We start from the raw sequence: 22566 nt of genomic DNA on the forward strand, positions 1-22566 counted from the left end.
TGTGATTCAGTTCTCTGGTTTTCAGTCTCTTGGGTCTGAGGGTATTCAAGATCTGGGTATCTTCTGACAAAGCTTGTAAAGTTCTGTGTCAGTTGCTGCAATTGCTATTGGTGTTTTGTGTTATAAAATTATCAGCGCTTCACTTAGAGATCAGAGTTCCTAATTTACTGCTGCTAATATTAGTGAATAAATGTTTATTGTCTTCGTATAAAATTGTCTGCAGTTGTAACTGAGGAGTTATGTGTTCACAATAAATGTGTTCAGGCTGCAGGTAAAGGGCTGGATAGAGGAACACAATATAATCTCAAACAGAAGTTTCTTGACATGAAAAAGGAGAATGTAGGAAAGAAGTGAACTATTTATCAACAGGATATCACACCACACCAGCCTGTGTAAATAAGATCCAATTTCTAAAAAGTGCAACACTTGCCGCAAACATTTAAATCTCGTGAGTTAATTTAAAGTATTATTAGCGAAACAATACTTTCTCAGCTTCTCACTGGTGGCTTTCGTTGTTTGTATACCCTAGCGACCACTGCCATAACAACCCACACCAAACAAAGCCAAACATGAGGTACGCTCAGGAAGTAACTTCCATAAAGCTGAAGAGAAGCCATCAATCCAATGCTTAATAATGCAATCAAAAGCATGGCAACCAATGCTCCTGCCACCTGCAAAATGTAAGCTTCAGTGCACAATTGGGAAAACAATTTATTCCTTGATTTGCATTTAGAGTGGATAATGCATTAAAATAACTTGAGAATCATAGAATAGAGCAGAATCCCTGCAGGGCAGAGGGAGGCCATTCAGCCCATTGAGTCTGCACCGACTCTCTGAAAGAGCATCCCACCCAGGCCAGCCCCCCCACCCTATCCCCCTAACCCTACGCACTCTATCATGGCTAATTCACCTAACCTGCACACCTTGGGACACTAAAGGACAATTTATCATGGCCAAAGCACCTAACCTGAACATCTTTGGAGGAAGCCTTTGGAGAAAGGAGGAAACCCACGCAGACACGGGGAGAATGTGCAAACTCCAAAGAGACAGTCACCCAGAGTTGGAATTGAACCGGGGTCCCTGTGAGGCAGCAGTGCTAACCACTGTGGAGGTGGATCTACACGGGACAAGAGAGGTGGCTGGCATTTTTGACTTTTGTCTCATTCTCTTTGCAGCGTACATTTCTCACTGAGAACTTCCCTGAGTTTCTCTTTAAGATATATTTCCGAATCAGGATGGTGTGTGGCTTGGAGGGAAATTTTCAGATGGTGTTCCCCTGTGTCTGCTGAATTTATCCTCTCAGATGCTGGAGATTGCAGGTTTGGGAGGTGCTGTCAAAGGACCATTCACAAGTTGCTGCAGTGCATCTTTTAGATATAACCATATGATCACTGCTGTCGCTGTGTGATGGTGTTGGTGGGAGCAATTGTTTAGGGAGGCGGATAGGGTGTTGATCAAGTGAGCTGGTTTGGTGTTGGAGATGCACTAATCCGGGGCAATTCAGCGAGAGCAGTGTGTTCAATTCTGGGTATCACACTTTAGGGAGCCTGTTGAGATCTTGGAGAGGGTGATTTACCAGAATGGTACCAGGGATAAGAGACATAAGGTAAGTGGAGAGACCAGAGTGGTTGACACCGTTCTCCCAATAGCAGAGAAGATTAAGAGAAGATTCAATGGGGCTGTTAAAATCATGAAAGGTTTTGATGGAGTAAATGAGGTGAAACTGATTCCACTAACAAGAAACCAGAGGACAAAGATTTAAGATAATTAGCAAAAGAACCAGAAGGTGAGGTAAATCAGGTTGATGTCACTTGGATGATGACACTCTTAGGTTTTAAAAGCTTGTCGATTTTTTAAGATTGGGTGGCATGGTGGCACTGCTGCCTCACAGTGCCAGTGACCCGGGTTCAATTCGTGGCTTGGGTCACTATCTGTATGGAGTTTGCACATTCTCCCCATGCCTTCATGGGTTTCCTCCAGGTGCTCCAGTTTCCTCCCATGGTCCGAAAGACGTGCTGGTTAGGGTGCATTCATAGAATCCCTACAGTGCAGAAGGAAGCCATTCAGCCCATTGAGTCTGCACCGACCACAATCCCACCCAGGCCCTATTCCCATAACCCCTCATATTTATCCTGCTAATGCCCCTGACAATAGGGTCAATTTAGCATGGCCAATCACCCTAACCCGCATATCTTTTCGGACTGTGGGGGGGAAACCAGAGCACCCGGAGGAAACCCACGCAGACACAGGGAGAATGTGCAGACTCCACACAGACAGTGACCCGAGGCCGGAATTGAACCCGGGTCCCTGGCACTGGGAGGCAGCAGTGCTAACCACTGTGCCACCGTGCCATTTAATTGGCATTGGCTATGGCCATTCTATATTCTCCCTCAGTGCAACCGAACAGCCACTGGAGTGCAGCGACTAGGGGATTTTCACAGTAACTTCATTGCAGTGTTAATGTAAGCCTGCTTGTGACTCTAATAATTAATAATAAATAATAGTGATAAGGAGTTCCATAACTGTAGTAGGCTGGGAAAGAATGAGTTTGAAAGGTCTTGAATTGAATCCAGTGGGGGTGTGTGGAGGTTGGTTGGGAACTTTGACGAGAGAGGTTCAGAGGGACTCTGTCTCAGGGTGGTGAAGTCAATTGGGGTCTCCCTGGCTTGACCCTTGGTCAGGCAGTCTCTGTTCAAAGATGCACTTGTATAGAATGGACATCTGGGGAGGATGGGAATGGGTTTGTTTGACTGTCTCTCACTTGCACTTCATTACTGCCGAGATCATATTTAATAACCTGAATGGGGTCCAAGAGAGAGTTGCCATCACCCAATAAACCTACGCCAATTGGCACCTCCAGAAGGGAAAAGAATTGCCAAATGAAATAAACTAGCCCTTGACTGACACAAATTCTGTGAGACGATCTTCGTTATTCCCCACTGTTGTGTTAAAATTCGACTGCAGCACTAACAGTGATTCTATGCTTCCAAATTATTTTAATTCATACATTCCTCACAATCTGAAAAAAGACCCAAGAGGAACAAAATGAAATAAAAGTGACCCAGACTTTAATATTTCAGTATCCATCATGCTGGCTCTTTATTGAATCTATCGTGACAAAGTGACTCAATAGAATGCTGAAGGAGTCACAATATCCTAGTGGTGATGAGGAAACAATTTATTGGAGAGGAAAATGATCAGGCCCCAAACAATATTCAACACTTTCTACATAGTAATGAATCACTCAGGGGTAAGCATGAATTGTGTTCGCTAGTGCAGTTTTGCGTGGAATATTCACCTTACTTACAACCATTATTAGACTCTGTGTGGCCAGAAAATTCACAAACTTATACAAGGAATGTTGGAATCAACCTGCATCTTACATCTCTGATTAGATTCACTTTTGAGATAAGTTACCCCTTATCAATGTAAGTGTGTGTAATAAGGTCAATGACGATCTCATTGAATGGTAGTGCAGACTCAATGGGCTGAATGGCCCGCTTCTGCTCCTGCGTCTTAGGGTCTATCCCTCAACCAGCAACAGGAAGAAACAGATGATCTGATTATTCACTCATCGTTTGTTTGTGGGAGCTTGCTGTGTGCAAATTGGCTGATATGTGACAAAGCTTCAAAAGTACTTACTTAGCTGTTAAAGAATCTTATGACATCCCAAGATGGTGCAATGTGCTATAGAAATGCAAACTGTTTCTTTCTGCTTCAAGGATAACATATCTTAAAGAATAAGCTGTTGAAAATTCCTGTAACCCTCTGGCAAGGCTCATACAACCTGTTGTTGAAATATTCCTGTAATGACCTCAACGAGGCCCATGGGGTTGGCCTCTTGGAGTGTGACCTCCCTGTTTGAGGTAATGATTGCCTGCCCATTCAGAGAGCCTCACCTGTATATACATTGAGGAATGTCAGGGCTACTGACACTCCGGATTCTGACTTTGTACCAGAAATACTTGTAGGAGTGGAATTGAGTTTGTAATGGTGGCACGGTGATTAGCACTGCTGCCTCACAGCGCAAGGGACCCGGGTTCAATTCCCGGCTTGGGTCACTGTCTGTGTGGAGTCTGCACGTTATCCCCGTCTCTGGGTGGGTTTCCTCCGGGTGCTCCGGTTTCCTCCCACAGTCCAGAAGGCGTGCTGGTTAGGTGCGTTGGCCATGCTAAATTCTCCCTCAGTGTACCCAAACAGGCACCAGAGTGTGACGACTAGGGGATTTTCACAGTAACTTCATTGCAGTGTTAACGTAAGCCTACTTGTGACACTAATAAATAAACTTAAACTTAAACTGTCCCTTGAGAACATGGTGATGAGCTGCCTTCCTCGGGTGCAAGTTCTTTTCTGGTTAAAACTAAATGTTTGATCATAAGCCCAGTCTTCTGCTTTTTAACAAGTCTTCAGACTTTTAGAGTAAAACTACATTTTGACAATGGCCCTATTCCTTACCAGTTGTAACGAGCTGAATGGTGGTGGTGAGGACATCATCTGTCAATCAGCCTCCCGGGTCCGGAGTTGCTCTGGAGGTGTCAGTGCTGACAATGTAAACCTGTATCCAGAGAGCTCCTGGCGGCCAGAACTCACTCCAACAAAACTCAACTAGATCGCCGGGGGAATGGATCGCAGCAATTTACTCTGAAAGGGAGAGACACTTACGGAGAAAGAATAAGAGAGAGAGAAAAGGCAGAAAGGATTGCAGGAGTTTGGATTTGGTTTGGTCAGAAAGGAGTGGATTTGGAACCTGGTTCAAGATGATCCTGCCCACCTTGTGTGTGCTAACTTTGACAACTATCTCCCTTGGAGTGAGCCGGGCTGGAGACTCGGTGGATCGGTGCCCGAGTGTGTGTGAGTGTTCAGATTGGAACACTGTCCAGGTAACCTGTAAATCCATCGATCACATCCCGACCTTCCCCCAGAACACCGAGAGGATGTGAGTACCCCAAACAGTTGAGACATGTCAGGTTGTCTGTGTGTTGTGTGCGGGCTCCCCCTGTAAACTGGTGCCCACAGTCCCAGCAAAGAATCTACACAGGCTGAGGTTAAACCCCTTAAAACCCGGGCAGGAGAATGAATGGGAAAGCCTTGTGCTGTGTGCCACAAGAATACAAGGGAGAGTTTGGGTCTGAGTGTGGCTGCATGCACTTGCATTATTGCAAAGCCATCATAGAGTCATAGAATCTGGCAGTGCAGAACAAGCCATTCGGCCCATCATTGAGCTTCTAAGATAAAAGCAAAATACTGCGGGTGCTGGAATCTGAAACAAAAACAGAAAATGCTGGAGAATCTCAGCAAGTCTGGCAGCATCTGTGGAGAGAGAATAGAGCCAACGTTTCGGGTCTAGATGAGCCTTCATCACTCTGACGAAGGGTCATCTAGACTCGAAACGTTGGCTCTGACAAAGGGTCATCCAGACCTGAAACATTGGCTCTTTTCTCTCCCCACAGATGCTGCCAGATCTGCTGAGATTTTCCAGCATTTTCTGTTTTGTTGTGATGGAGCTTCTAACTCCCATCTCTCACTCTGCATTGATATTTGCTCCACCTGCTTTTTGCATTGCTAAAGTGGGAGCATAGCTCCAGAGGGGAGGGCTTTGAGACCCCCATGGGGAGGGCTGTGAGACCCCAATGCGGAGGACTGTGAGACCCCCATCAGGAGGGCTGTGAGACCCTCGTGGGGAGGGCTGTGTGACCCCCATGGAGAAAGGCAGTCTCGCGTTGCATAGGGATGACGGACCCTTCAGGAGCTCGAAGAACACCTGAGCAAAACAAAATCCTGATTTGAACCAGCAGCGTGTGTAGCTCCAGTATATTGTCAGCACCTGGAGATCGGGGGAGGGGGGATTGGCAATGCTAAATTACCCCTTAGTGTCCCAATATGTGGAGGTTATGGGGATTACCCATGGCAGATGTGTGGAGTTACTAGGATAGGGCAGGGGAAAGGGCCAGCGTAAGATACTTTGTCAGAGAGTCAGTACGGACATGACGGGCTGAATGGCCTTCTGCACTGTAGGGATTTTTTTTAAAGTTGGAAAAAGTCAGAATTTACTGATGATATCAAACCTGGAGATGTGGGAAACAGTGAAGACAATGCAAATCGGCTGCAACAGGACATAGATAGGCTAGCAGTCTGCACAAACAAGTGGCAGATGGAATTTAACACAAAGAAGTGTAAGATAATGTATTTTGATTAAATGGATAGGGAGAGGGGCAGTTCTAAAGAGTGGCACCCCCACTCATATCTCTGGAAAAATGGAAAATTATGGCAAGCCCTTCTGCTATCTCTACCCCCACTTTCCTTAGCAACCTGGGATGCAATCCATTGGGATCAGGTAATTTATACTTTCTAAGCCAGTGGTTCCCAAACTTTTTTCACGGGGCCGCACTTTCGGAATAAAAATTTGCTCACGCCACACCAAATATTTTATTGATAAGAAATACATTCAAAAACAAAAAAAACTCCTAGCAGTGCTTGATTCATAACATAGAACACAACTACTTTATAATATGATCATGGGACATCCAGAAAGTATAAAACAATCACTTTGGAAAAATATCTAATCCATGTTTAAATGTTCCTTTGATTGTCCTTGAATCTTCCCGCCACACTTGCCATCCTCTCTTGACGCACCAGTGTGGCGCGCCGCACCCTTTGGGAACCACTGTTCTAAGCAAAGCCAACCTTTCCAGAACATTCTGCCTATCAAATTTCACCACCTCTACAACCTCAACTTCTACCAATATTTTGTCAGCATGCTCATCCTTAGCAAGACAAAGTACCCATTAATTATTCCAGCTTGTTCCTGTGCTTCGAAGCATATATCACCTTCTTTGTCCCTAAAAGGTCCTTAATACACTTACTGTTTGCATGTCGATAGAAGGTTTTTGGATTACCTTTTTCTTATCCATTCTATGCCATTCTTTTTTCTTGTCTCTCTTCGTCCATCATAGTTTCTGCTGTTTGTGCTTATAGCTCACGAACCTTATTCACCACACTTTGTGCACATGGATGCAGTCAAACCTGTCTTTGTATTCCTTGTAGCCCTTTATATTATGCTCCTATCTAATAAGATACCACTGCCATCTTATCTGACACTTTCACCTTATGCACCATATTCCTCTTTTCTGTCACTTTATGATGGCGCCCACCCCCCTGCCAAATTAGTTGGAACCCTCCCCATTTCTGAGATATTTACACTGCCGAAGCCACAAACATTCTCCTTTTCAGACTCCTAGGGTGAAATGTTCCCATCCTGCCTGCCACGGGAATCGTAGCAGGCGCGACATGGACCATGCAAAGATTCATTGACCTCGGGTGGAATTTTCCAGTCTTGGGGCGAGTGCGGCCAGAAAATCCCACCCTTAGTCATGTGCCCTTTTACATCGTCATTATGGGAGGTGCTATTTACAAAGTTCCACACATTAACCCTTAACCTAGTACTACAAAATCCAGCCCATTACAGCAATAAAATGACTGAGATGTTTGAAATGGGCTTAGAAAGGATGGCAGAAAGACAGGAAAGGAGAGGCAGGAAAGAAGGAGAGGCTGGAAGGAAAGAAGGACAGAAGGAAAGGTAGGAAGGAGGAGAGACAGGAAGGAAGGAAGGGGAGACAGGAAGGAAGGAAGGGAAGACAAGAAGGAAAGAAGAGGAGACATGAAGGAAGGAAGGAGAGACAGGAAGAAAGGAAGAGGAGAGACAGGAAGGAAGGAAGAGGAGACAGGAAGGAAGGAAGGAGAGACAGGAAGGAAGGAAAAGGAGACAGGAAGGAAAGAAGGAAGGAGAGACAGGAAGGAAGGAAGGAGAGACAGGAAGGAAGGAAGAGGAGACAGGAAGGAAAGAAGGAAGGAGAGACAGGAAGGAAGGAAGGAGAGACAGGAAGGAAATAAGGAGAGACAGGAAGGAAGGAAGAGGAGACAGGAAGGAAAGAAGGAAGGAGAGACAGGAAGGAAGGAAGGAAGGAGAGACAGGAAGGAAGGAAGGAAAAGGAGACAGGAAGGAAAGAAGGAAGGAGAGACCGGAAGGAAAGAAGGAGAGACAGGAAGGAAGGAAAAGGAGAGACAGGAAGGAAGGAAGGGGAGACAGGAAGGAAGGAAGGGGAGACAGGAAGGAAGGAAGGAAGGGGAGACAGGAAGGAAGGAAAAGGAGAGACAGGAAGGAAGGGGAGACAGGCAGGAAGGAAGGGGAGACAGGAAGGAAGGAAGACAAGTTTCACTGATCATGCCTCGCCATGTCTTCAGAATATTCCAAGATGCTTCCTAACCAATGATTTACTTTCATGTGCAGTCCCTCTATTTATGTTGGATATCAACAGATGCACACTTTGTCCCCTTCCAATAGTGAGAGGCATTGGCTGAGACCTCTTCCACTCCACCCTGCCCCTGCTGCCTATACTCAGCAACGGTGGTGAAAGTTAAATGTGCCTTTCAGGGTTTAGACTGCCTTGCTTGTGAAAGCACATCACACACACACCAAGAAACTGGTGTCACCGGCAGAAAGAGGGCAAGGAACGGTCACTGAACAGAGCGGTATTCAAAAACACCTGGAGGCTATAAATAGAGACTTTACTAACATGAAGATCCTGTTCACGCGGTCAGTTGCTTCATTGCTCAGTTACTGCGGTTCAGGGAAAGGCATGAGGAGGTTTGATCTTCCCAGCACTGTTTATACTGTCAGCACTACACAGATGTGTTTGAGGCGAAAGATTTGTATTGAATATTCCCTGTCTAACCGTGCCCCTTCCCAGTCTCCAATCTCTCCCAAGATTACCGCAGTGAGTCTGCTTGGAGCTAACTCGGGAGGTGCATGATATTAAGTTAGCAGCCTGATAGGTGCGCTCAGAGTTTGCTCCTTTCTTTCCCAAGTCCCCTCCAGCCCCTCTTCCTAAACAAAACCCACACTATTCAAGCATTTGTACAAGTTCAGAGAGTCCCTCCTGTTTTACAAGTCACATGTGAAGCAGATGGGTTTCTGCAACAATTGATGATAGTTTCATGTTCGCCATCACCGTGACAAGCTTTATAATTCCTGATCTATTCACTGAAACACGCAACATCGTTGGCGCGAAACACAGAGCCCGCGATCTTACCGCCATTCGTGCCGACGGGATTCTCCCATCCCCATCAGTTCCCATGTGTGGAACTCATTTAGACTCTCCATGGCAGCTATCACTGAGGCTACTAATTGCCCTAAAAGAAAAATCTGATTTGGTTGGCCGCCAAATTCTCTGACCTCACTGCAGCAGGAGAGTGGCGTGAACGGTCGGTAAGATCGCGCCCAGTGTGTTTCACACCAGATCCAACACTCGGCCATTTTTTGGTAAAATTTCACCCAGTGTGAACCATTACACACTCTGTATAAAACCATTACAAACTCAATGTGAGCCATTACACACTCAATGTGAACTGTTACACACGCAGCATGAAGCGTCAACACTCTCAGCATCAGGGCCTGGGCTGAGTAAGTACACAAAGCAGGAATGTGGATGAAAACCCAGGAGGAGATCAAACAACATCATTGACACTGAAACTCATGCTGAGGAGAACAGGGACTGCCCAATGCCACTTCTAAAAGTCCGAAAGACATACTGGTTCGGTGCATTGGCCATGCTAAATGCTCCCTCAGTGTACCCGAACAGGCGCCGGAGTGTGATGACTGGGGGATTTTCACAGTAACTTCATTGTAATGTAAGCCTACTTGTGACTAATAAATAAACTTTAACTTTTCCAACAGCTTCTAATTGAGTGGGAGGGCATGCATTTTTAAGACCATAAGACCATAAGACCATAAGACATAGGAGCGGAAGTAAGGCCATTCGGCCCATCGAGTCCACTCCACCATTCAATCATGGTTGATTTCAACTCCATTTACCCGCTCTCTCCCCATAGCCCTTAATTCCTCGAGAAATCAAGAATTTATCAATTTCTGTCTTGAAGACGCTCAACGTCTCGGCCTCCACAGCCCTCTGTGGCAATGAATTCCACAGACCCACCACTCTCTGGCTGAAGAAATTTCTCCTCATCTCTGTTCTAAAGTGACTCCCTTTTATTCTAAGGCTGTGCCCCCGCGTCCTAGTCTCCCCTGTTAATGGAAACAACTTCCCTACGTCCATCCTATCTAAGCCGTTCATTATCTTGTAAGTCTCTATCAGATCTCCCCTCAACCTCCTAAACTCCAATGAATACAATCCCACGATCCTCAGACGTTCATCGTATGTCAGGCCTACCATTCCTGGGATCATCCGTGTGAATCTCCGCTGGACCCGCTCCAGTGCCAGTATGTCCTTCCTGAGGTGTGGGGCCCAAAATTGCTCACAGTACTCCAAATGGGGCCTAACCAGTGCTTTATAAAGCCTCAGAAGTACATCCCTGCTTTTGTATTCCAAGCCTCTTGAGATAAATGACAACATTACATTTGCTTTCCTAATTACGGACTCAACCTGCAAGTTTACCTTTAGAGAATCCTGGACTAGGACTCCCAAGTCCCTTTGCACTTTAGCATTATGAATTTTGTCACCGTTTAGAAAATAGTCCATGCCTCTATTCTTTTTTCCAAAGTGTACGACCTCGCACTTGCCCACGTTGAATTTCATCAGCCACTTCTTGGACCACTCTCCTAAACTGTCTAAATCTTTCTGCAGCCTCCCCACCTCCTCAATACTACCTGCCCCTCCACCTATCTTTGTATCATCGGCAAACTTGGCCAGAATGCTCCCAGTCCCGTCATCTAGATCGTTAATATATAAAGAGAACAGCTGTGGCCCCAACACTGAACCCTGCGGGACACCACTTGTCACCGGTTGCCATTCTGAGAAAGAACCTTTTATCCCAACTCTCTGCCTTCTGTCTGACAGCCAATCGTCAATCCATGTTAGTACCTTGCCTCGAATACCATGGGCCCTTATTTTACTCAGCAGTCTCCCGTGAGGCACCTTGTCAAAGGCCTTTTGGAAGTCAAGATAGATAACATCCATTGGCTCTCCTTGGTCTAACCTATTTGTTATCTCTTCAAAGAACTCTAACAGGTTTGTCAGGCACGACCTCCCCTTACTAAATCCATGCTGACTTGTCTTAATCCGACCCTGCACTTCCAAGAATTTAGAAATCTCATCCTTTTGATTGAATGTAACTCCTCCTTACCCACACTTTCCAGACATTCTGCCCCCACCAACTCAATCTTCTAAGTTTAATTATTTTGATTGCTTCAGTTCCTGCCAAAGAATCCTCAGCCAAAGAGAGGGGTCCATGTCAAAGATCCCAGCCCAAAGTGAATGCAGACAGTGAGCCGAGATACATTCCCACCAGCTCACTGGGGACTCCCAGGAATTCCTCCAACCCAGCTGCCCCGTTCTCTGAAGCCTTGCTTAGTCTTACACTCAGTTTGCAAACAGCAATCGCACATTCCCCCTGCTCGCCAGGCTAACGTTTGATGAAATTTGACTGTCCCGTAGCATTCCCCATGTTTTGCAGAGTAAGAAGTCTCACAACACCAGGTTAAAGTCCAACAGGTTTATTTGGAATCACGAGCTTTCGGAGCGCTGCTCCCCACAGTGACTCACCTGAGGAAGGAGAAGCTTCAGTCCAACCTGTTGGACTTTAACCTGGTGTTGTGAGACTTCTTCTTGTGCCCACCCCAGTCCAACACTGGCATCTCCACATCATGTTTTGCAGAGACTGACAGATGCACAAACCTGTGACATTTAGAATGGCCAGTAGTTTTCTGGCTGGTAAGCCCCACTGACACAAACCCACACTGAACCTGTATCACCAAACCAGTTAACGTTGTACATGGGCTCAGCTCTGTAAACCAAAGGCATTTCCTCAGGAAATTCCCAACAAAGGAACAAAGTGTTTGCCAGCGTGCATGATTTTGGGGCATCCTTTCTTACATAAGATTTGGGTATCATTGGGAAGGCCAACATTTGTTGCCCATCCCTAATTGCCCTAATTGCTTGCTAGGCCATTTCAGGGGGTGGTTAAGAGTCAAAAATGTGAGTCTGGAGTCACATATAGGCCAGACCAGGTAAGGACAGCAGATTTCCTTCCCCAAAGGACATTAGTGAACCCGATGGGCTTTTGCAACAATCAGCGATAGTTTCATGCTTACAGTCACCATTACTGAGACTCCAGATTTATTGAGAGAATTTAAATTCCCCCCACTACCATGGTGGGATTAGAGTGTTAGCCCAGGCCTTGGGATTTTTAGTCCAGTGACATTTAGTCCACCGTCACCTCCATCGCAGATTGTGTGAAGTCAATAACTGATGGTGTCAACAGTGGTTTAATGGGTGGAGCTTGCACCTCTGAGCCAAGAAGGTTGTTGGTTCAAGACCCACTCCAGATACTACAGTGCATAATCAAGCCTGACAATCCCATCTCGAAGCAGTGCTGAGGGAGTGCTGCACTGGCCTGGGGTAAGAAATAAACCAAAGCTGTGTGTGCTCTTAGATTGAGTGAAAAGATTCCGTAGCGCTATTTGAAGAGCAAAGTGTTATCCCAGTGTCCTGGCCAATTACTCATCCCCAAACAATTGTGTCATTGAAAACAGATTGTCTGGTTAACTCATGGATGTTTGAGGCGTCTTGCTTTGGACAACTTGGCTACTTACACTTCTTACATTTCAACAGCAAATACACTTCAAAAGAACTTTTAAAATATTATTTCATGGGATGTGGGCATTGCTGGCGAGACCAGCATTTATTGCCCATTCCTAGTTGCCCTTGAGAAGGTGGTGATGAGCTGCCTTTTTGAACCGCTGCAGTCCCTGTGGTGTAGGTACACCCAGTAAGAAGTTTAACAACACCAGGTTAAAGTCGAACAGGTTTATTTGGTAGCAAAAGCCACACAAGCTTTCGGAGCTCCAAGCCCCTTCTTCAGGTGAGTGGGAATTCACATCGTGTAGGTACACCCACAGTGCTGTTAGGGAGAGAGTTCTAGGATTTTGACCCAGCCACAGTGAAGGAACGGCCGATATATTTCCAAGTCAGGATGGTGTGGGGCTCAGAGGGGAACCTGCAAATGTGGTGTTCCCATGTGTCTGTCGCCCTTGTCCTTCTAGGTGTGAAGTTCATGGGTTTGAAAGGTGCTGTCGAAGAAACCTTAGTGAGTTGCCAGATTGACTTCATTGTACTGTACTGAATAACTTAATTGTAACATGCCCTGAGGGATAAAAAAATAATACTAAGTGAAAATATGATCAATTTTTCATTTAAACAAGTACTTAATTGGTTGTAAAGTGCTTTGGGACATTGCACAGTCGTGAAAGTCATGGCAAATCTTGGAACAATACATCACAGAAAGAGACCATTCAACCCATCATGCATGTGCTGGCTTTTTGAAAAAGCTCTCTAATCCTTCTCAATTTCTTTTCTTTTAACCTCATCTCACTTACTCTCTGTGCCTTTCTGAAGCATCAAGTAAATTTGGCATCCACAGAGTTCAATCACAATGATGGGAGCACAGACTGGAGATAGAATCATAGAGTCATTGAATCCCTACAACAGAAGAGGCCATTTCAAGTTTAAAGTTTATTTATTAGTGCCACAATTCGGCTTACATTAACACTGCAATGAAGTTACTGTGAAAATCCCCTAGTCGCCACACTCTGGCACCTGTTCGGGTACACTGAGGGAGAATTTAGCACGGCTAATGCACATAACTTTCGGACTGTGGGAGGAAACCAGAGCACCCGGAGGAAACCCACGCAGACATGACCTATCGGGTGTGCACCGACTCTCTGACAGAGTATCTTACCCAGGCCCTACCCCCGCAAACCTACACATTTAGCATGGCTAATCCCCCTAAACTACACATCTTTGGAGTGTGGGAAGAAACCAGAGCACCCGGAGGAAATCCATACAGACACAGGGAGAACATAAAAACTCCACACAGACATTTACCCAAGGCTGGAATTGAACCTGGCTCTGTGAGGCAGCACTTGCTAACCAGTGTGCCACCATGCCGCCCATGCATGATTGACTCTAATTCCCTGATCTCTATTCACATCAAGTTTGGCTCCCCTCAGGGAATGAGGAATGACCATAATTAATCCTTTGTATGCAAAACATAACAATTTGTCTTTGTACAGTGCATTTAACATCGCAAAACATCCCTGTTTAGGGATGTCACAGAAACAATTATCAGACAAAACCTGACATCAAAGCACAGATTGAGATATTAGGACAGGCGACCAAAACCTTGGCCAAATAAGTTTCTTAAAGGAAGAGAGAGAGGTGGCAAGGCAGATCAGCGTATGGGAGATAGCTCCGAGACCTAGGGGACAAGGACTAGGGTCACCAGTGATGGGGCAAAGGAAATCCCGAATTAGCCATCAAAAGCTTGTTTTCAAACCGGTAAAAAAAAGACAGAAAGGGAGCAAATTTCAATAGAAACTTCAAGGCAAAGCTACTGTAGAGGCTTTGGATAAAGATTGCTTCCAAGGATTACATTACTCATGAGATTGTTTCTTGACATAGGCTTGCCTGTACCACTCCATACATATGATTAAAATTAATGTTTTGGAACAGTAATACATCAAACTAATTGCTAAATATATTACTGCCTCTAGCTTTTCAAATATATTAAAGCAATTATTGGTGGGTCAGGGCTAGCTAGGCAGCTAATGCATGGAAGCAGAGAGGCTTTTACACCAATGGCTACCATTATAGAGACAAGCTATATTAATTGATTTTAAACCAGCTGCTATGGTGGGATTTGAACCTGCATCCCAAAGCATTATGCTTTAGCCTCTGGGCTACTAACACAGTGCTATTACCACTACCGCACCATCACTTTAGCTCAAGCTTTACCTGCCTCTCTCTTTCTAAACATTTTCTCTGCTGTTTGCTCCAAGCATCTGGTTTGTTTGATTTAATGGGTTGTGTAATACAGTGGAACACAAGGGAATAGGAATAAAAGTGATAAAAGTTCAATGTGATACAAAGTAGGAAATTACTTAATGATCCTTCTAGATTCGTTGCATGTCTTCACATAACAGAGTTGCGAATGTTCTGTTAATGAAAATCTTAGATCAGCGTGTTCAAAATATATAAGGGTTTCAAAAGAGTAGGTTAATGAGTTTATGGGTGGCACGGTGGCACAGTGGTTAGCATTGCTGCCTCACACCGCCAGGGACCCGGGTTTGATTCCCCGCTTGGGTCCCTGTCTGTGTAGAGTTTGCATGTTCTCCCCATGTCTGCGTGGGTTTCCTCCAGGTACTCCAGTTTCCTCCCACAGTCCAAAAGACGTGCTGGTTAGGTGCATTGGTCGTGCTAAATTCTCCCTCAGTGTACCCAAACAGGTGCTGGAGTGTGGCGATTAGGAGATTTTCACAATGACTTCATTGCAGTGTTAATGTAAGTCTACCTGTGACACTGATAATTTAACTTAACGATAAACTGTTTCCACTGGCAAGAGGATGGGTAACCAAAAGACCCAAATTTGATTTAATTACCAAAAGAATGGGGGATGGGGGGAATGAAAACTCAATGGTGACCTTCAAAAGGGAATTGGATAAATCCTCAAAGGGTGACTGGGTTATGGGAGAGTGGAACTAACAGGATAGTATAATGGGCCAAAGACCTCCCTCTGTGAAATCAGGAACACAGGATTGAGGTAAAGGATCAGCCTTGATTATGTTGAGTGGCAGAGCAGACCCGATGGGCCAAATGGCCTCTTCCAGCTCCTTTTCTTAGAAATCTTAGAAGAAATCTTAGAAACCCTACAGCACAGAAAGAGGCCATTCGGCCCATCGAGTCTGCACCGACCACAATCCCACCCAGACCCTACCCCCATATCCCTACATATTTTACCCACTAATCCCTCTAGTCCAAAGATGTGCGGGTCAGGTTGATTGACCATGCTAAAATTGCCCTTAGTGTCCTGAGATATGTAGGTTAGAGGGATTAGTGGGTAAATGTGTAGGGATATGGGGGTAGGGCCTGGGTGGGATTGTGGTCGGTGCAGACTCGATGGGCCGAAGGGCCTCTCTCTGTACTGTCGGGTTTCTATGATTTTTATGATAACCTACGCATCCCAGGACACTAAGGGCAATTTTAGCATGACCAATCAACCTAACCCGCACATCTTTGGACTGTGGGAGGAAACCGGAGCCCCCGGAGGAAACCCACGCAGACACGAGGAAAATGTGCAAACTCCACACAGACAGTGACCAAGCCGGGAATGGATCCAATGGATAATTCCATGATTGAGGGTCCAAATATTTACTTTTAAATAAAAACTACAACATACTTAGAGTAGTCCATAACTGGTTCACCTGTTGTTGGAGATTACTAATGGGTTCTATTGAAAGGGTCAGAGGAAGAGATCGCTCTTAACACTCAAAGTGTTGCTGCTTCTGTTTTGAGAGGGGACCATACCCTCCTTACGCTAAAATACATCTGGCTGCAGAAGGCGGTAACTAGAAATATACGGTGCGGGGGTGATTGGGGGAGTGAGGACAGAATGCCAGTGGTTTAGGCAGAGAAGATACTGTCAATGTGCTGAAATCACTTGGAACAGACCAGCACTGTTCAATGAATCATTAGTTAAAGGCACTTTAACACAGTCCAGAAATTCATGCAAGTGTTTGTGCTGTACAACACTAAGCAGGGTGGGGTTGGGGCAAAGAGTTTCTCACAGATCGCATCTGATTGCCATGACTGAGTTTTGATTAAGGTGCATTAATTAAACATTCTTTTCTAGTTGCCCTATCTGAATTTCAATACCAATTATTTCTATCCATGTAAATTTGTTCGGAATGAAAAAAGCATGTGGGTGACTTCAGGCAGTAGTGACCAGCTAGATCAAACCTACAAATAAATTACAACTCTCACAACCTCAGAAAGGACCATTTTCCCACTGGGGCTCGTATCTCTCTGTACCTTGTGACATCTGATTATAACCTTCCCTTACCTTATCTGACAGGTTGCTCCAAACATTTACCATCCTTGTATGTTCATGACTGAGATTGATAGATTTCTGCATCTTAGAACCATCACGGGATATGGGGATAGTGCAGGAAAACGGTGCTGAAGTTGAAGATCGGCCAAGATCATATTGAATAGCGGAGCAGGCTCGAAGGGCTGAATGGCCTATTGCTGCTTTTATTTGTTATGTTCTTGTGTTCTTGAACAAAGGGGGTTTTCTCGATAGCCTGTTCTGAATTTATTTTCATTCACCATTAGGCGTTGTGACACCAATCAATTAGGCTATTAAAGTAAACTAGGCACTCGGGTATAATCCTGGAGGAATAGAATTGAAAAGCAGGGAAGGTATGCCAAACTTGTATCAGGCATTGCTTAGAATGCACTTGGAGTCCTGTGTGTTGTCCAGGTCTCCATATTGAGGTGTTGGAGAGAGGGCAGAGAAGATTTGCAAGGATGATACCAGAACCGCAAAGCTATCCACAGGCTGGGTCGCTCCTGTGTTGACATGGAAGAGCTGAGGTGGTGAATTATAGAATTACAGCACAGAAGGAGGCCATTCAGCCCGTAGTGTCTGTGCTGGCTATCTGCAAAAGAACGGCACGGCACGGTGGGACAGTGGTTAGCACTGCTACCTCATAGTGCCCGGGACCTGGGTTTGATTCCCGGCTTGGGTGACTCCCAGTGTGGAGTTTGCACGTTCTCCCCGTGTCTACGTGGCTTTCCTCCGGGTGCTCCGGTTTCCCCCCACAGTCCAAAGATGTGCGGGTTAGATGGATTGGCCATGCTAAGTTGCCCCCTAGTGCCAGGGGGACTAGCTAGGGTAAATGCATGGGGTTATGGGGATAGGACCTGGTTAGGATTGTGATTGGTGCAGACTCGATGAGCCGAATGGCCTCCTTCTGCACCGTATGATTCTATGATTCTAATCGCTGCCAGTGACACTCTATATTATTTTTGTTGACAGCCGATTCATGGAGACTAAACTCAAGACCATTTCCACTGAAGCTTTTACAAAGCTCCCAAACATTTCGAGGATGTAAGTATTTGTGATTCCAACCAGTCTGTTTAATATTCTCGTTATCCTAGATTAGACCCCTACCACTTAAGTGAAATCACTGCCAGAACAAATGTTCATGGTTGGCTTTTCAATTAACAATTGTTCTTTCCCTATGTTCTGTCCTTATCTCCTGAAGTGTTGGAATAAATAACGGAAGATCTTGCATTTCTTTAGTACCTTCCATGTTCTTCACATTTCACAGTCAATAGACTATTTTCGAAGTCGGCCAAAGTTGTTGTTTAATTGGAGAATTTAGGAACAAGAGAACACGTGTTGCAACTGATGCAATGAAAAGAGAGAGAGAGAGAGAAAGGCTGAGGAGGAACGACTTCTCACAGAGGGTGGCGAATTTATGGAACTCGCTGTCCCCTAGCGCGGTGGAGTCTGAATCATTGAATGGTTTCAAGAGGGAAATAGATGTATTTCTAATTTTAAAAAGGGATAAGGGGATATGGGGAACAGGTGGGGAGGTGGCTTTGAGACCAGGGAGAGATCAGCCATGATCTGATTATTTATAGTGAGGCACTGAGCTACTGACAACAAGGAGGTTCCAGGCTCCCATTCATTTATTTGTCGATCACACAATATGGAGTGTCGCTCGCAGGGCCAGCACTTAATGCCCATCCTTATTTGCCCTTGAGAAGGCGGTGAGTCCATGTACAAGCCTCACTATAAGATATCACAAAAAGTGGTGCTTCACATTTAGCCGTGGCTCAGTGAAGAATGCTGCCACCTATTAGCCAGTAACTATCGTGAGTTCAAGTCCCACTTCAGATACTTGAGCACATTATCTCTGCTGACACTCTCGGTGCAGTACTGTGGGAGCGCTGCACTGCCTGAGGTGCAGATCTTCAGACGAGAGATAAACACGCTGCAGTCCATGTAGTGTAGGTACATCACTCCCTAGCTTATCCCAGAGGGTTGGTATAATTCAGCCCCAATCTCAAACACAAAAGTTTATTTATTAGTGTCACAAACTTACATTAACACTGCAGTGAAGTTACTATGAAAATCTGTGAAAGATTACCTGTTTGAGAAGATATTTGATTTGATTTTGATTTGATTTAATTTATTATTGTCACATGTACTAGTATACAGTGAAAAGTATTGTTTCTTGCGTGCCAAACAGACAAAGCATACCATTCATAGAGAAGGAAAGGAGAGAGTGCAGAATGTAGTGTTACAGTCATAGCTAGGGTGTAGAGAAAAACCAACTTAGTGCGTGTTAAGTCCATTCAAAAGTCTGATAGCAGCAGGGAAGAAGCTGTTATTGAGTCAGTTGGTACGTGACCTCAGACTTTGTATCTTTTTCCCGATGGAAGAAGGTGGAAGAGAGAATGTTTGGGATGCATGGGGTCCTTAATTAGCTGGCTGCTTTGCCGAGGCAGTGGGAAGTGTAGACAGAGTCAATGGATGGGAGACTGGTTTGCGTGATGGATTGGGCTTCATTCATGACCTGTGATTTACCTACTCAGCGTAAGTTATAGCCTTCAACAGCAATGACTTCCATTTATGGTATATGAACTTTGAAAAGTTTTAGCACCCTTCATTCAATAAAACAAAATTCTTCACAGGAATCATTTTCAAACAGAATTTGACACTGAGACACATTGGGGAATATTAAACAGTAGGAAGTAATGAGGAGAGAGAGGTAGAGTGGTGGAGAGTTTTAAGGAGGCAATTTCAGATGAGGCCTCGGTAGCTGAAGGTACGGCCACCGATATTGAAGTGCTTAAAATTGGGGATGCTCAAGTGACCAGAACTAGAGGAGGTCAGACATCCTGGAGGGTTGTAGACCTGGAGGAGGTTACGGAGATAGCGAGAAGTTGCAGTGTGGTTAGTTCACACCTGCAGTATCTGTGAACACTTCTAAACACCACACCTTTAGAAGGTTACATTGATCTTGGAGGGAGTGCAGAGTAGATTTATCAGATTAATACCTGGACTGCAAGGATTAAGCTACAAGGAGAGATTAAACAAAGCTTGGAATTTAGAAGGGCAAGGGTTGATTTGATCAAAGTTTTCAAGATCCTAAGGAGAACTGATCCGGCTGATGGAGAGAAACTATTTCTGCTGGTTGGAAGGGACATAGTTTAGAAATTAGAGCCAGCCTTCCAGGTGTGAACTTAGACCATAGGGTCATAAGATATGGGAACAGAAGTAGGCCATTTGGCCCATCGAGTCTGGTCCACCATTAAATGAGATTACGACTGATCTGATATGATAATCCTCAACTCCATTTTCCCGCCTTATCCCCAAGACCTTGATTCCCTCATTGATTAAAAATCTGTCAATCTCAGCCTTGAACATTCTTAATGACCCAGCCTCTACAGCCCTCTGCGTTAAAGAATTCCACAGATTCACTCCCATCTGAGAGAAGAAATTCCTCCTCATCTCTGTTTTAAATGGGCGACCCCTTACTCTGAGATTATGCCGTCTGGTCCTAGACTCTTCCACAAGGGGAAACAAACTCTCAGCATCTACTCTCTCAAATCCCTGAGAATGCGCTATGTCTCAATAAGGTTGCCTCTCATTCTTCTAAACTCCAAGGAGGACAGGCTCAGTCTACCCAATCTCTTCTCATAAGAAAATCCCTCCATACCCAGGATCAACCTTGTGAACCTTCTCTGGACTGCCTCGAATGTCAGTGTATCTTTCTTTAGATAAGGGAACCAAAACTGTTCACAGTATTCCAGGGGTGGAATTAAGAAACATTTCCACGTTCAAACGGTGATCGAAGTTTGGAATTCTCTTCCTCAGATGGCAATTTTTTGCTAGATCAATTGTTGAAACTGAGACTGATCATTTTTTTGTTAACTGAAGGCACTAAGGGATAAAGAGCAAAGGTGGGTTTATGAAGTTGTGGGTGAGATTCTCTAGCCTCCCCTCAGTGTTTTCTGAGGGAGTATGCCGTTTGTTGGCAGCGGGATCTTCTGATCCCGCTACTGTTAATGGGAATTCCCATTGAGTCTACCCCCAGGGAAACTCGCGGTAGGGGGTGCGCTGCCAGCGGGACCAGAGAGTCCTGCCGGAGTAAATGGCTAGAGAATTCCAGCCTCTGTTGCAGATCAGCCATGATCTGATTGAATGGCAGAATAGGCTCGAGGGGCTGAATGGTCTCCTATTTCCTAAGCCATGGAGGAATTTGAAAACACAGATGAGAATTTTTGGGGAGGCAAGAAAAGATAAATAACTCTCAATATCAAGGTAATGTGCGAAATTATTGTGTACTAAATGAATAAACAAACTAATATTTATCTGAATATGTCCAAAGACGTGCGGGTTAGGTGGATTGGCCATGCTAAATTGCCCCTTAGTGTCAGGGGCACTAGCTAGGATAAATGCATGAGGTTATGGGATTGGGGCCTGGGAGGGATTGTGGTCGGTGCAGACTCGATGGGCTGAATGGCCTCCTTTTGCACTGTAGAGATTCTATGATTTGATGATTCTAAGGCAATTGAGAAAAATGCATATCTCTCCTATTTGAAATGTCTTATCCCATTTCTCACCACAGCCTTTCTCCACCTTCCCTTCCAGATACATTTCTATCGATGCAACACTTCAGAAAGTGGACGCACACGCATTCTTTAATCTAGATAAAGTCACACACATGTGAGTACTTGTTCACTAAGGCTGCAGTTCCCAAAGACCTGGAGCCTGGTCTGGAGGGGATTAGCTCTGAGGAGAGATTGGATAAACTCGGTTTGTTCTCACTGGAACGACGGAGGTTGAGGGGTGATCTGATAGAAGTCTACAAGATTATGAGTGGCATGGACAGCGTGGATAGTCAGATGCTCTTTCCTAGGGTAGAAAAGTCAATTACTAGGGGACAAAGGTTTAAGGTGCGTGGGGAGAAGTTTAAGGAGATGCGCAAGGCAAGTTTTTTTACACAGAGGGATTATGCCCTCTGGTCCGAGACTCTTCCACAAGGGGAAAACATTCTCAGTGTTTACCCGCTCAAGCCCCTGAGAATCCTATATGTCTCAATAAGGTCGCCTTTCATTCTTCTAAACTCCAGTGAGTACAGGCCCAACCTACTCACCCTGTCTGGAACACGCTGCCCGGGGAGGTGGTGGGAGCAGGTACAAAAGCAGCATTTAAGAGACATCTAGATGAATACATGAATAGGATGGGAATGGAAGGATACGGACTCTGTAAGTGCATACGGTTTTACTTTAGGCAGGCATCATGATTGGCGCAGGCTTGGAGGGCCGAAGGGCCTGTTCCTGTGCTGTACAGTTCTTTGTTCTTTGATATTACAAAAGTGAGTCGTGGAAATCGTGAGGTCCAGTAGAAAATATCAAAGAAAGGTTTTATGAATTGCAGAACCAAGACTGGTCGACGGTGTCGAGAGACAGATCACCCTGGTCTACTTCAATGCTGGAACAGGCTCGAAGGGCTGAATGGCCTCCTCCTGGTCTTATGTTCTCATATTGAGTGGAAGATGTCATACTCAGCACCAACATCTCAAAGGCAACTAGGGTGTTCCTTCAGTCCTACGCTGGAGTGTGAGCCATGACATTTGAGCTCAGGTCCTGGAGTGAGACTTGAACCTAAAGCTTTGTGATCCAGAGGCAAGTGTGC

General features: G+C 45.2%; 1 protein-coding gene across 2 annotated transcripts in view; it reads left to right on the forward strand.

The window, feature by feature from the left end:
* The first annotated feature begins 4595 nt into the window (after positions 1-4595).
* Positions 4596-22566, forward strand: part of tshr (thyroid stimulating hormone receptor) — a 47399-nt gene continuing 29428 nt past the window's right edge. For both annotated transcript variants that reach the window (XM_078234448.1, XM_078234450.1), the window contains exons 1-3: positions 4596-4936; positions 17890-17961; positions 21520-21594. In XM_078234448.1, the coding sequence (XP_078090574.1) occupies positions 4758-4936; positions 17890-17961; positions 21520-21594 (326 nt within the window). In that variant the 5' untranslated portion in view covers positions 4596-4757. The remainder of the gene's footprint in view (positions 4937-17889; positions 17962-21519; positions 21595-22566) is intronic.

This window comes from Mustelus asterias, chromosome 18 (assembly GCF_964213995.1).
Source record: "Mustelus asterias chromosome 18, sMusAst1.hap1.1, whole genome shotgun sequence".
In the NCBI taxonomy this organism is placed as follows: domain Eukaryota; kingdom Metazoa; phylum Chordata; class Chondrichthyes; order Carcharhiniformes; family Triakidae; genus Mustelus; species Mustelus asterias.